Raw genomic sequence first — 15635 nt, forward strand, 5'->3', positions numbered from 1 at the left:
GACAGGATAAAGACATGCTGTGGAAGAGAGACAGAGGTTAATAACAGATATGATTCAATGCAGAGAGGTCTATTAATACATAGTGAGTGAGAAAAGTGACTGGAAAGGAAAAACTCATGGGAATCCCCCACCAACCTACGTCTAGTGCAGCATAACTAAGGGAGGATTCAGGGTCACCTGGTCCAGCCCTAACTATATGCTTTAGCAAATCCAAACTGGAAGCTGGTTCCACAGAAGAGGGGCCTGAAAACTGAAGGCTCTCCCTCCCATTCTACTTTTAAATACTCTAGGAACAACAAGTAGGCCTGCAGAGCGAGAGCGAAGTGCTCTAATAGGGTGATATGGTACTACAAGGTCATTAAGATAAGATGGGGCCTGATTATTTAAGACCTTGTATGCGAGGAGCAGGATTTTGAATTCAATTTTGGATTTAACAGGAAGCCAATGAAGGGAAGCCAAAACAGGAGAGAGAGATATCCCATACGGCTTATGTCAAAATTTGATTGATGGCCCCAGCCTTGACCTTTTGACCCTACCGGAAGAACTCCGGAAGTGTCTAATCGAATCCAGATGTGTGTAATATGATCCATAAGCACGACGAATCACATCCGGTGAGGGGAGGGGGGTACTCCGGAAGTGTCTAATGGATTCCATATATGTGACTAATCGCATCCGGTGTGAAAAGAGGAGGGGTGGTTCCTGGGGCTTGGAGAGTTCATGTGGGTAACGCAGCAGATGATGATTTTCCTTTGGCTCTTTTGAACCAAAACAGGTTGGAAAATCCCCTGAAATCAACAGCAATTGAGAATGAATTGCTTTCTTTTCTTCTGCGTTATTATGATGTGTAATTACTATAATGGATTGCATTATAGTCTCAAAACCTCAAAGCGCTGTTCAATTCCACTATTCATTCACTCTCACATTCACACACTGGTGGAGACAAGCTAGCCACAGCAGCCACAGCTGCCCTGGGGCAGACTGACTAGTCATAAGAGTCTTTTATGTTGCCCCCATGTAATTGTTTTATATTTATACTGGTAAAATGTGAAGGATTATTCATGCCATTGTACTGTCAGGGAAAAAATTAAAGGCATACCCTAAACTCTTGACCCTCTACAGAGAGACGTTGTTGCACTTTGCTACCATGTTAGGGTCCACATGTCAAAGGCAAAAGAGTCGCAAAATGATTACAAATATGGTTCCAAACCAACTTCCTTCCAAGCAAAGACTAGAAAAGCATATCTTCCCTTTGGCTTCACCTGCACAAGTGCCTAGGTAGGTCTCCCCTGCAGCATTAGTTTTCGCTGTCGGAAGCAGGTGCTGGGCTCTCGAAATCACAGACAAACTGTATCCCACATTCTTGATTTTTAGTTCACAAACTCTTCTTGTAATGACTAACTACTCCTGACATTTTGGAGATGTTAGCTCTTTATACAGTAAAGTTACAGTGGGATCTGTGAGTACAAGAAAATAATTATTAGAATATAATGTGTTAAATTTGCTTAGAAAAGAGGGTCCAGCAGTAAATCAGAGGAATAAGGAAAGGATTTGTCTGTGCGTTTTAGTTTGGCTTAGCTATAGGCCTGAGAGTGTGTGTAATTGTGTGCAGGGAAAGGAATTTATGGACACTGGGGGTCTGCCTGTCATAAAAGGAGACAGGAAGCTACAGGTGGGGGTTGCCGATGCTGATGCTTGTACCTTTAATAAAAGCTCATAATTATTATAACTTAGAAATAGGTTTGCAGGAGACTCTCCACTTTAAATGTAAATGTAAGACAACAAGAGGCCAATGGCAGAGTGGGGGTCTCAGTGTTTGTAATATGTTAACTATGTTTTGTATGTTGCCTACAGGAAGTTGTTGTAGCTTGGGTGAGGAGATTACTTTTATGACTGTCAGGAAGTCACATACACAGAGACGCACACACAGTGCTTTGACTGTTACGACGCACCCACACCTACAAGCACACTCACTCACGTGACTCACACACACACACACATACAGTCACTCACATGCACTCACATAGACATATGGGTACGCGCACACACAGGCACTCATGTGCTCGTGCATACACACACAAACACAGAGTTTGCAACACACCATGGAGGTTTTATGTTTGGGTCATTTCTATAACGCTAACTGTAACAAAGGAGTGGAAGATTTGCAGAGGGACACCGGCCTTGCACGTCTCCCCTTCTAGAAGATGCATGCTGAAATGAAGATGAATAAAGATGAATAAAGGTTTTTGTGAAAATGACCGTCTATGGATGCCCAAGGAATAAAAAGAACCGGGGTGAAACTGATTTCGCAACAGATCCAAATAACATCAGGCTGATCCTGCCACGATTTGTTTCCCCGTTTCAAATCACGGACAAACAGCATCCCACATTTGTTTATGTTTTTGAACCCATTTTGCACAGAGAGGCATTTTTTGAAAAAAATTTTTGATAGCAATGTTGAATATTATTACACATGAAAAAAAACAACGACATGTAATTACTTTGTGACACCTCTGCCTTTCTAAATGTAGGGACAGTAACGTGTGTGTATATGTATGCGCGTAAAAACTGAAGATAGTCAGATCAACAATATTTTGTCTTTATCTGCCATTCTGCAATTCAGCTCATGTAAACAATAAAGTGGCGCACAGCGTGATGTGAAAAAAGGCACATACCTTTGACGCTCCGTGACGAGACGACCTCTGTATTCCTCCTCCACACAAAAAAGAAGTTTAAAAAAAAATATCTCAGTTTTCGGTGATTCGAAAGGCTGTTTACATGTGGACGAAAGGCCCAAATGCATAGAAACAGCTGTGTTTGTAGGTAAACGAGTTAGTAGTATATTTCATTACTACCTATAATGTATTACAGTTTAATTGTTTTTGTTTGATTGTTTACCAAATATCAGTGGAGTTTTGAAAACAAAACATTTTTCTTGTAAAACAAAGGGGGGCCCAACCTCACTGTTACTGTAATGCAAAACACTTTATTAAAATGGATGAAACAGTAAAACACAAAGACAGCAGTATAATCAATCAGTGAACTTGATTCTAACTAAAGGTCATTGTATTGTAAAAGACAACAAAAACAACAACAACTGCAATCAGTGGTATTTTAAAAGAGTACAAAAAGATAAAAGTTGAATGTCTTGATCATTCTAAAAGTCGATTGTCCTGCAAACCCATATGGGGTACCACACCAGGTCCTGCTCTGCAATGGAAAACCCTTTTAAACCTCCCCAAGCTGGTCAACCATCGAGGTAAAGTGCTTGTAGCTGCTCAAAACTGTTTTTGAGACCTGTTGATGGGGGACATCATTTTTACACAGCAGAAAAGTTCTTTTTTTTTTTTTTTTAGATTTTTTATGTCCTTGGGTTGTCTGGCGGCAGATTCTGCAAATGGGGAGGTTTTGCACCCGTGACACCTTGGCTCCTACTTCTGATGGGGTGATCCTTACGCTTACGCTTATACTGCGTTTCCCTTGCCCAGACTGAAGGCCTGCCTGCGGTGTTTAGTATGGTAATGGTGGGTGTTATGGCCAGTGTGGAAGAGAGTGATGTAGCAGGGCCACTATTGCCAGGGATAGTCTCGCTGCAGGGATTTTTTTGCAGAATGGGGGGCCCAACAGTCTCAGAGGTTGATGTAGAAGCAGCCACTGAAGACACAGGTCTGGTGATGGTAGAGGTTGTGGGGGGGGGGGGGGGGGGGGGGGGGGGTCTTTCCAAGTGGTAGTGGCTAGGGCTGGGTATTGTCACTGATTTCTAGAATCGATTCAATTCCAATTCACTAGGTCCCAAATCGATTTGATCCACGATTCTATTCAATTCGATTTGATTTGAATCTGGGAAATTTTGACAGTCAAAAATATTATAATTCAGATCAGTACATTTACATATTTTTGTATCTATAAAAAGGAAGCTGACACTTGCAAGACTTCATCAAAGGTGTAAGTGTCAAAGCAGATGATTTCGTGTCAAAGTAGCTGAAGATAAAACACAGAAAAATATGACGGTGATTTTTCCTGGCCTGGGATTTTGTAAAAATATTCCGCAGTAGATCAAAAATTAAAGAAAACCATTAATCAACATATGAACATTACCTCTGACATTACAGCGGTTTTATTAGAGACACAGCATTTTGCATAATTTTAAAAAGTTTAAATTTGTTCAGTATTGAACAGCAGAAATAAGGTTCTCTTTTCGTTGGAAGTATGTAAAAGGACCCAAAAAAAACAAAAACAAACAAAAAAAAACCCAGCAGCCCACAGCACTGTAAACAACAGTAGACGTGTGCGTAAAAAGCAAGCAAATAATGCAGAAAACAGATTTTTAGACAAGAAACTGTTCTTGAAGTACACAAGAAGAGAGAGAGAGACAGTGTGAGAGAGACAGATGTGCATGAAGTGTGGTGGAAGCAAAACAGTAAAAGAGTGAATCCATGACGATGTTTATGTGAAGCGCAGTTTGGATCTTCTTTTGCTGCTGGTTCGGTCAATATTGTTTGGAGAGAGATCAAACTAACAGCTTTAGAATCAGCGCATAAAGGGCGTGAAAAAGGGCGTGAACACAAAGCGCGAACCCGCCGACAGATCAGAATCAGCGAGCTGTCGGCTTTCAGCCCTGACCGTGTCCGTGCTGTCAGGTGAGAAAGGCGACATGTCACTGATTCTGATCCGCGCTGTGTGTTTACGTCTTTGCGCAGAATCGGTGCACCTGCTCTCATTTACTGTTTTAGCTCTTTGGTGGTTTTTGAAATTTTGAGGTTTCACCTGAGATTCTGGCATTTTGGGCAAAATAAATTGATATTAAAAAAATCGATTCAGGATTTTAAGGAATCGATTTCACGTTATCCAAGCCGGAATCGATTTTAGTCGATAAATCGATTATAAAAACCCACGGCTAGTAGTGGCACAGGTGGAAGAGGTGGCTGGGGCTGGGAGACTGGCATCAACAAGTCTCGCCTTCCCTTCAAAACCTTGGTCCGTGCAGTGCTGGGCGTGGGCTCATATTTGTGATCTTCAGTTTGTCCCAAATTGTATTAATATTATAACAACCTTTTGAAATGAGGACTTTTCTACCAGGTGTTTTGAAGAGACTCACTTCAGTTCAAGCGGACTTAAATGCAGAGTACTTTGCATGAGGCTCTGTACGGATGGCTGCATCAAACCGGTGGATCCAGTGAAAGATGTCCAGACGCACAAGCATTTCCACAAGCATTTCATTTCCGAACCATGACCTTCCCCAGACAGCTTTTTCACCACCTAAAAGAAAAAATAAAAAGGGAAATGTTTGCATTATGTAATAGTATTTTAAATAATAAAAACCCCATTACAATACATTACATGAACATCTTTTGTATCCCCTCTGTCACAACAATACAGAGATATACCTTTCTGTCCATAAAAATTGTTCAAAGGCTAATCACACACAAAACAAATACGTGGTCAATATCTGTTGAAGACAACAGACCAGTGTCTTTCAAGACTAAGCAAGGTCTGCTTGCTTGTTTCATGACTTTGTTTCATTTTACTCACTTGCTAGTCAAGATTGCCGGGAACATGGCTTGGTGTTCCTGAGTTGTGATAAAATTGCCGAGTCCCAGGCAAGCCACCGACCAACTTTTCCTCCTCCGCCACTTCTGCCTGCCTTTGTACATGTCCACAGCACGGGACCTCAGTAAGCATCGTGTACCAGTTGGACACGTCACAGATGTGACGTACCTGAAGTCTATAATGAAGAGAGGAAAATGACCAAAATAGGCATATGAATCAAGGATGGCAGTTTTACCGTTTACATTTGAAGACTTGAGTAAAATATTTATGTGAAATTACCCTGGCGATAGCCAGACTTGTATATGTGCACATTTTGTCCTTTACCCACACATTCATCAGCTCGAGGACACTTCAGAGAGGACTTCCATACCCAAAAGGACCCCACAAAAAGACGTGGCTGCGAAAAAAAGAGCCCTGGCATAGCCAGGAGGTTCTGGTGGGCAAAACCACATGCTATCTGATTTAATCACCCGTCACCTCTTTAACACACCAGTGACATCCTTGTATGTCTGAACAGGAGTAAACAGCCCTCTTTCAGTGTCCTCTTTAAGCCAGGAAATGTCAGCAGATGGGATACCATTAGGATTTTCCCAGAGACACACCGATCCCTCTAGCTCCACCTGAAACACACACATATGACATAGAATACTACAACAACGCGCACGTGCGCACGCACGCACACACACACTAACTGAAATAGTCTGATTTCAAATAAATATCACTTACAGGTGAATGACTCACAACGGTAATTGTGTTGTATGATCATGACTGGGATGCAGATGACTTAGTGAGTCCAACAGTGTCAAGTTTTATGGACTGTGTGGCAGCCTCTGTGGACTCACAGTGTTTGGGCTGCACAGTAGATTTGTTTTGTGACTGTACAGTGTTCTCAAACTCCTTGGACAGGTGAGCTGTGTCTGTGTTCCAGACGTCTGGGAGGAGGAAGCACCTCTGCTTGTCAGCTGTTGCTTTAGAGGTTGACTTGCAGATGTGGAGTGTTGGGACTTCAGTAAATCTATAAATGATATGAACAATTAGTTTTGTAATTATAATGACTTTGTACAAACAGTAGCCTACAATGTATATTAACTCTGAATCTCACATACCTTCCACAGACTGGGATGCAGCTATCAGTTCAGCATCATCACCTGGCCACAATGAAGGATCACACCTGGGGGTACTCGTCAGCCGTTGCTAAACAATACAGTTCATTGTGAGTACCGCGATCGATGGAAAAAATGCACACTTTGCCAAGATTAATCACATATCACTACCTTTAACTAAGTAATTTACTGCCCTGTTCTGCTGCACAGCACTTACTTGTTCCTGTCAGGTAGTGATCAGCTGATCACGGGGTCGGGTTTGAAAGGGAGACACCACCCACCTGTTCGCCGCTCAGACAGCGTTCTCTTCATGTCAGGAGCTCCTGTCACGATCGAGGGAAACGCACGAATTAAACACAGTAATTCGGCGTGCCCGTGTGGCGTGCTGGCTAGACCCAAACGCGGCGAAGGCTAGCGATGGGTTGGAACAGGCAAGCAGTTACTCTAGTAACGATCAGTGCACGAAGCCTGGCTTCGGAACAGCCGTTACAGACGGAGAGCGAGCGGAGCCGGGCTGAGAAAAAGGATCGAAGGGAAAAACGGTCGCTGAAGCAGGCGGAGACTGACGTCGGGAAGGATTCTCGAAGGATTTCCACAAGTTTATTACTGACTCTGTTCTCCCTAATCTTCAACTATACTATAAGGATGTTATCTTTGGCTGTTATAATTTTAAAGACAAGGACAATGATGCTTTCTTCTTTATAAATTTGGTTTTATTTTTGGCAAAAGCAAAAGCATAGTCCTCGGCAGAAAGCCTGAACTTCTTGTATTAAAAATGGAACTTGCACAATATATAAGGACAATCTCCTCATCAAAAAACGCCAAGGCCCTCGTGACTGTTAACATCTGTAACCGTTTGAAACTACTAACTTGAATTTGGCTCTTGCTAACTTTTGTTTATTTATGTTCCCCTTAATTTATTTTATTTTTTGTTCTCACTTTTGTCTCACTGTCCCTGTCACTCTTTGTTCCAAATTGTACACAATGTCATCTTTTATGTGATTCCTGTTTAACTTGACTGTATGTCTAAAATGTGATAAATAAAGTGAAAAAACAAACAAACAAACAAAACTGTGTGCCTTCCGAATGACCTCCTTCTGCTCATCACTGAACTTCTCAGGTCTGTCCTTTTGGCTGCTGTACTGACAATATAATTCCCACATCTCTTAAAAGGTGTGATCTTCAAACCCTTTCTGACCATAGATGCATCTGTCAAAAGTAGCGGACTCTTCCATTGCCGGCTTCTTCGCTGTTCCGCTGCGGGGTGACGCAACTTCGGATTCGCCGCTCCTATTGGCACGAATCTACAGTGTTTACGCTCACCGGGCCAATAAAAAGACGTAAAGGTCTGCAGACTGCGCTACCGTAAACTCGAGTAAAGAGAAAGAGAAAGAAACACTCGTCTGTCTGGACAATCGGAAGAACAAGTTAACTGATTACTGGTATCACACTAAGAGACTTTCAGCTTTCTTTAAAAATACATCAGATTTTAAGTTCAGGGATTTTTTAATTGTTGAAGAATACCACCATATTTTGGACATTTATTACACTTTAAACGAAGGAGCAATGTCTGCTGTAACGTCTGCATTTATCTGCTGGACTTTACTGTCTGTCTGCCTCTCGTTTGTCTCTGCAGGTGAGATTAAATGTCAGATTTATAAATTATTAACACTCTTCAAGGATTCTGTTCATTGTTTTAAAGGTGTGTTTAACTGGGCTGTATGACCTGCCACATCTGCCGAGAGTTAAAGCTTAAGGACTGATCTGACGTCTGTTTCTTTTCCACAATTCTGTTAAACCAGAAATGTGGGAGGAGGAGAGCTGCGTCATTTAGCTTGTGAGCACTTTGTTTACCTGAGCTTGTCCTCTCTTCCTGCTACACCTGCTTCATTTTCTCATACCTACAGGTCAAAGGTCACCCCAGAGCACATCTGATATCCAATGTTCCCTCTAATTTTTCATGTGTCTGAGCGAACACACAAACTCCCTGAGCGATCCCTTGGACCACTGTGAGCAACAGCAGATGTGTGCACTGTGGTCACGCCAGCATCTAATCCATCCAAGTTACATGGTTTATTAAAGTAATCAAATTACAGCATTTACATCTATGTTAGACTACTTTTAATTAACTGCTTTAGCCCACTTACAATGACTTGTGTAGTACGTTAACACTATTGGAAGTTACTTTCTTTTATTTTATATATGTATGTATATGTATGTATATATATGTATATATATGTATATATATGTATATATATGTGTATATATATGTGTATATATATATATGTGTGTGTGTGTGTGTGTATATATATATATATATATATATATATATATATATATAAATGCAGATCAAATCAAATCACTTTTATTGTCACTTCACATGTGCAGGTACACTGGTACAGCACATGTGAGTGAAAATCTTGTGTTCGAGCTGCACAAGCAACAGAGTTGGACAAAAATACAATAATGTAAAACAAGAAAAATATAAGAATGGCTAAATCTGAGACTAATAAATATATGTACAATATATAATAGTATATGCATTACTGGATGTGTATACTAGATATGTTTTTCTATGTGTGTGTGTGTGTGTGTGTGTGTGTGTGTGTGTGTGTGTATACATATTTTACAAATTAAATAGAGTAAACAATAAAATAAAATATATAAAATATACAGAAGACAAAGCATAACAGTGTATTTATAGACTAAATAATAAGTAATTATGAAACAGTGGTGCTGTAAGTACAGTAGCCCTTCATTAAGTGAGTTCACACAATATTCCTTCACTAGACAGTCAGTCATTGACTGAATGTGCCCCTTGTGTTTGTCTGAAGCAATGTACAGTAAAAAGCTCCCTGATCTCCCAGTAGCTCAGGTTGTTCGTTGATCTCTTGAACCCCTCTGTTGTTTCCTCTTTCAGTAGAAGAAGTTATATTAGGTCAGACTGGAATGACCATCGCTCTGCCATGTCAAGTTCCAAGCAACAACAACCCCATTGTAGCTGTGGAGTGGAGCAGACGTGACCTGGAGCCAGAATATGTCCTTTTTTACCGGGACAATAAGCTTGTTCCAGATTACCAGCATCCGTCTTTTAAGAACCGGGTGGATCTGCAGGACAGACAGATGAAGGGTGGAGACGTGTCTTTGATTCTGATGGATCTTACTACTGATGACGCGGGAGCATACGAGTGTTACGTGGTCCAGAAAGGAGCGAACCACAGCAAAACAACGAGTCTGGATGGTTACTACATCAGAGCCACCTACCTGACTGTTTCTCTTCAAAGTGAGTTGGTAGAGTTCAGTTTGTTTGTTGTCTGATGTTTCTGAGGTGAACAAAGCTTGGATCCTTGTACTTGTACCTTATACTTTAAAACTGGCTACAGCCTGTAAAAGAGAGGTGCATTTGTAGACATCTGTTGTTGAGAAGAGATGTCTAGGTTGCCATAGCATCCCCTGTTCTTTTCTGTGATTGGCTGCTGCTGTAGTGATGAGTTAGTTCTTTAACCTCTGTGCTCTATTTTGTTTCTTCTTTCAGACCACAATAACAGCATAATTATTGGGGGAGACAAGTCCACGGCCACTCTAGAATGTCAAGCTCCAAACAGCAATGACCCCATCATAGCTGCATTTTGGATAAGACCTGACCTGGAGCCAGAATATGTCCTTTTTTACCAGGATGGAGAGATTGATACAGATGATCAGCATCCATTTTTTAAGAACAGGGTGGATCTGAAGGACAGACAGATAAAGGATGGAGACGTGTCTTTGATTTTGAAGGATGTGACAGCTGATGACTCAGGACTCTATGTGTGTTATGTTGACCAGCAAAAAACGAAACGAGCCAGTCTGTACATTCACCCCATCAGAATCACCTACCTAACTGTTGTTCCTCCAGGTAAGTTTGAGTTTTACATGAAGGAGGGGTTCACATGAATAGGATGAGGGACCTATATAATCTTCTGTACCCCACATTTACACTGACCATGAAAAAATAGCATGCCATGCCATGATTGGTGACTCAGTGCTTTCTTCTGGTCCAGCTTTGTCGAGCTGCTGGTAGAATTTCAGGATGCCAGCCACTTCCTCTATCTGTCAGTACTACATGCTGTGCAGGGGCTTGTCCTTCCATGATGGTTCATGGCTCCCCGTCCTTTCTTCTTTGGCTCTCTGGTACCCCCAGTATTGGGGAGTAACGCAATACATGTACCGGTGTTACGAATTTAAATACAAAATATGAGTAACTGTATTCCGTTACAGTTACAGTTTAAAAAAGTGATATTGAGAATACAGTTACTTTGTTGAAATAAATGGATTACACTGTGGTCTTTTCCTGTTTCATATGTTAGGCTGTGCCCTCTGTTTCTGGTAATTCCACGCCAGTGGAAACCCAAACAAAACATGCATTACAAGGCTTTAATGCCGGTGTCTCATTCTCGCGCCCCATGTCACCTCTACTTGCAGCCCACATAATGACATGAAGAAATGTTTTAAAAAATGTTTATTCCAAAAATGATTTAATGTGACGGCAAAAGGGTGATTGTTGCAGGCATAGCCCTAACGAATGTAGCCTCATGGGCAGTGTAGTCCGTTCTGCAGTGAGAATAGTTTGCCATACCCGTTGGGTGTCTATGAGCGAGGGAATGAGAAAAAGTAGAGTGGAAAAGTACGAGTTGCCTGACGAGCCCGCTTGTAAGTACGCTATTAAGACTCGATTATACACATTTTTCGTGTTTTCCCCCGAAATAATAAGTTCCAATGGAGTAGCCTTCCAACGCCTCTCTCTGTCTCTCGGTAGCAAAGTTGACCCAAACAACAAAGTAAAGCTAGTTTTCGGCTATGAGCCCGACACGGGATCCGACGTATTAGCCAGAGGTCCCTTTGCTAATACTTTATATATATATATAATTGTTATTATTATTATTATTAGTCACAGAAAAAAAAATAATTTTTTTTTTTTCTGTGACTGGCTGCTGTAGTTAGTTCTTTGATTTCTCTACTCTGTGTGTTGTTTTCCTCCTTCAGACCAGAAAAACATCATAGTTGATTCTGGGCAGAACGTAATTCTACCATGTCGAGTTCCACTCACAAGTTTTAAGCCTATCATTACTGTAGTGTGGAAAAGAGCTGACCTGGGAGAAGAATGTGTCCTTTCTTACCCGAATCAGCGATTTCATCCAGAAAATCAGCATCCATCTTTTAAGAACAGGGTGGATCTGCAAGACAGACAGATGAAGAATGGAGACGTGTCTTTGATTCTGAAGGATGTGACTACTGATGACGCGGGAGCATACGAGTGTCATGTGGTCCAGAGGGAATTGTTGGGTTGGGAGATAGCCAGTCCGAAAGGTCATCGCATCAGCACCATCTATCTGAGTGTTATTCCGTCGAGTGAGTTGGTTCAGGTTATACACACTCACATACACATATATATAAATATATATGATTGGCTGCTCTAGTGATCACTTCTCTTCTTTAACCATTCTGTGTTTTTCTCTTTCAGACAAAAAAATCATCATAGCTGTGATGGGACAGACGGTCACTCTGCCATGTCCAGCTCTAATCAGCAACAACCCCATAATAGCTGCAGAGTGGAGCAGAGTTGACTTGGAGCCAAAATATGTCCTTTATTATCAGGACTACAAGCTTTTTCCAGATTACCACCAGCATCCATCTTTTAAGAACCGGGTGCATCTGAAGGACAGAAAGATGAAGGATAAAGACGTGTCTTTGATTCTGAAGAATGTGACAATTAATGACACTGGAACATACGAGTGTTATGTGGCCCAGAGAGGAGTGAACCGCAGGAAGAGAGCCAGTCTGGATAGTTACCCCATCAGCACCACCTACCTGAGTGTTGTTCCTCAAAGTGAGTTGGTAGAGTTCAGTTAGTACTATTGTCAGTATAGATCAGGGGTAGGCAACCTTTCTGATTATGAGTGCCATCTAAAATTTCCTCAGAAGTCAATGTGCCATATGATTGCATTAGCAATAAATTTAATAACGCTTTATATGCATTATATATAAAGAATTATATATATATATTACACACTATATGGAACCACTCTATAAGATTATATTTGTTCGCAAATGTTGGCAGCTATCAGCGAATAGTTATCAGCTATTTTGAAACAAAACACAAGAATTTTTATCCATAACAGCAAATGAACTGTACAACAGAGAATGCAAATGCTTTTTATGGTCTCCTGACAACAATGATAAGAAAAATAAACTGGGCCAATATGACATGTTTGTTAATACAGAGATACACATGATAATGTGATCTCTGGTCTCCCGCACAGAGACACAGGTCTCCGAGTGTCCAGCATTCAGACGGCTACCTCAGGACACTTTTTGTGTCAGAGAAAATCTGCTCACACAGACATGTAGAGCCAAATACTGTCAACAAGGCCTCTGTAATGTTCTGAATACAGTTAAACTTGTCAGGTAATGATGTCCAGCAGGTGAAAATGCAGCTCCATGAACACCACCCAGCTGTATAGAAACTCATGCTAGCTAGTACCCAGTACGAAAAAGTCAGCATAATGAAAATCAACTCCACCTAAACTTGGTTTATATCTGACCCAGATAGACTGCAGGTCATAACTTCTTACCTGAAGTTCAGTTCACCTGACACTCAGACCGGCGGCCGCCTCGCGTCTCTCTTCCTCCTGCCTCCCCTTCCCTCATCCACCTCTGGGAAGCTCTGCCATAGCCACCACCAAACAACTGAGTTATTTTTGCACCTGCCAACATCTGGCCAATCCACCATCTTTCAATTTTTATACCATTACAAAAAAAAATTAAAAATCATCGGCCCACCAAGAAAATACCCAGTGTGCCCGATGGCTACTCCAGATATGGTCGTGCCATCAGTTAAGCCTTCGCATGCCCCAGGTTGCCGACCCCTGGAATACATATAGCTGCTTCTTGGTTTTTGATGTCTGATGTTTCTGAGAAGAATAAAAGTCTGAAGCTTGGATCTTTGTAGTCGTACTTTATACTTTAAAACTGGCTACAGCCTGCAGAAAAGAGGTGATTCACTTCTGTTATTCCTAAATGTTTATAGTAACTTAGACAAAGTAGGTAAAGGGCTGCACGTTGAAGAACTAGTTGAAACATGAGACATATAGCATTGGGTCTTTTTCTTGGTTTGTATTTTTTTTGTCTGTGATTGGCTGTTGTAGTTATCAGTTAGTTCTTTAACCTCTCTGCTATTTGTTTTTTTTTTCTCTTTCAGGCCAAAAAATCATCACAGCTGAGTCTGGACAGAACGTCACTCTGACATGTCGAGCTCCAAACGCTGTCCTCATACCAGGTGTAGAGTGGAGCAGACGTGACTTGAAGGCACAATATGTCTTTTGGTACTGGGAAAAAGAGTTTGTTCGAGATTATCAGCATCCATCTTTTAAGAACCGGGTGGATCTGCAGGACAGACAGATGAAGGATGGAGTCATGTCTTTGATTCTGAAGGATGTGACGACTGCTGATAGGGGAACATACGAGTGTTGCATCATCCAGGAAGTGAGAGACGGTAGAAAGTTATACATTTTAAAGACTGATCCCATCAGCATCATCCACCTAAAAGTTATTCCAAAAGGTAAGTATGTTGGACTGAGAGCTGTTATTGTGCTTTTATTGGTTTCTTTTGCAAGTATAATCTACTACATAAAAATGACACAATAGACAGAAGGAGAAAAAAACAGCACAACACAAATACAGCCAAGCACCAAGGTAGAACTTTCTCTTCATCCCACTCATCCCACCTTTCGTGGCAAAAAGCCAGATGCTCTGAGGACAGACGTGAGTTCACAGTGATGTGAATCCAGCAGGAGGTAGTCAGCTGCAAATGTCTCACACAGCCCGTGTTTGTTTTTTAACATCTTTGGGTTTTTTCTGGTTTTGATTGGAAATGTGTGGGGGTGGGCATATTTAGTCTGGAAACTGTTAAAAATCAAGCAATATAAGCATATATTAAAAAGTTTTGATTACGATCATCATTATTTTCCTTTGGGGGAAGACTGAAACCTCTGTGGAGGACCTAAAAAAAATAATGCAGGGAAAGTATGGGTCTTTGTGAAGGCTTTTCCATGTCATTTCCTCATCAGATTTATTGTTTATTTCCCATGAAGGTTTAGTTGTTCAGTGCCAGAACAGAATTATTTAAATGAAAGGAGGGAGCAGGGAACCCTTAAGAGGTCCTCAAGCCATTTTTCAGCCACTGTTTTTTTATTTTATTTTATTTTTTTTATTTCAAATCATTTTCACTGTGTTGAATAGAATATAGCCAAACATGCCAAACATTTTTATTTATCTTATTTTAAAATTGTGGTCAAAGTTCATTAGATTAGCTTAAAATGGCTAAGCTACAAACATGCATCCACCTTTAGGCCTGGGGGCAAAAAACGCCCCATTGAAAACCATTATAAACGCTATTTTTCATCCCAAATTTATTATAACATAAATTAATGCAGTTCTGGAGATAAGTATTTTTCTGGGGATTCGGGGGCTTAAATTTCTTTTTTATTTGGCCAGCAGGTGGCCAATTTTTTTTTTCAAATTTAAAGCAATGGTCCAAAATTCATTATTTTCCCCACTTTGTTGTTGACTACAATGATTTTTATGTGTGACTATCAATGCTGCATAATGGCATGTGCGTTTTTAAAAAGTAATAAAGGTTTGTTTGCCTAAAAAAAAGATCTGTGTGACAAAAACTTTTTTTTTGTCTAATTTCAAAAATCTTAGAATGCCACACTGCAATACAAACAAATAACTATTAAAGGAACCAAAACCAAATTAGACTTCAAACCAGGGTTTTAATAGTTTTGCAATTTTCATTAGTTTTTATTTTTATTTAGTTTCGACTTCAGATTTTCAATTTTATATCAGTTTTAATTAGTTTTTACCAATTGTTTGCTAGTTTAGTTTATTTTTTATTTTTTTGAAAATCCTTAGTTTCAGTTTAGTTTTGATTAGTTTCAGTTATAG

General features: G+C 40.6%; 1 protein-coding gene across 1 annotated transcript; it reads left to right on the plus strand.

The window, feature by feature from the left end:
* The first annotated feature begins 8054 nt into the window (after positions 1 to 8054).
* On the plus strand, positions 8055 to 15148 carry LOC101472249 (immunoglobulin superfamily member 2-like). The gene is made up of 6 exons (XM_076881059.1): positions 8055 to 8286; positions 9571 to 9933; positions 10186 to 10545; positions 11673 to 12038; positions 12151 to 12516; positions 13888 to 15148. The coding sequence occupies exons 1-6, from the start codon at positions 8217 to 8219 to the stop codon at positions 14331 to 14333; spliced, it is 1971 nt and encodes a 656-aa protein (XP_076737174.1). The 5' UTR covers positions 8055 to 8216; the 3' UTR covers positions 14334 to 15148.
* Positions 15149 to 15635: the final 487 nt, after the last annotated feature.

This window comes from Maylandia zebra, unplaced genomic scaffold (assembly GCF_041146795.1).
Source record: "Maylandia zebra isolate NMK-2024a unplaced genomic scaffold, Mzebra_GT3a scaffold02, whole genome shotgun sequence".
Taxonomy (NCBI): domain Eukaryota; kingdom Metazoa; phylum Chordata; class Actinopteri; order Cichliformes; family Cichlidae; genus Maylandia; species Maylandia zebra.

Coding starts and splice junctions, on each gene's coding strand:
- LOC101472249 (XM_076881059.1), top strand. CDS start 8,217: ATGTCTGCTGTAACGTCTGCATTTATCTGCTGGACTTTACTGTCTGTC. Junction 9,934..10,185: donor CCTGACTGTTTCTCTTCAAA/GTGAGTTGGTAG, acceptor TTCTTCTTTCAG/ACCACAATAACAGCATAATT. Junction 10,546..11,672: donor CCTAACTGTTGTTCCTCCAG/GTAAGTTTGAGT, acceptor TTCCTCCTTCAG/ACCAGAAAAACATCATAGTT.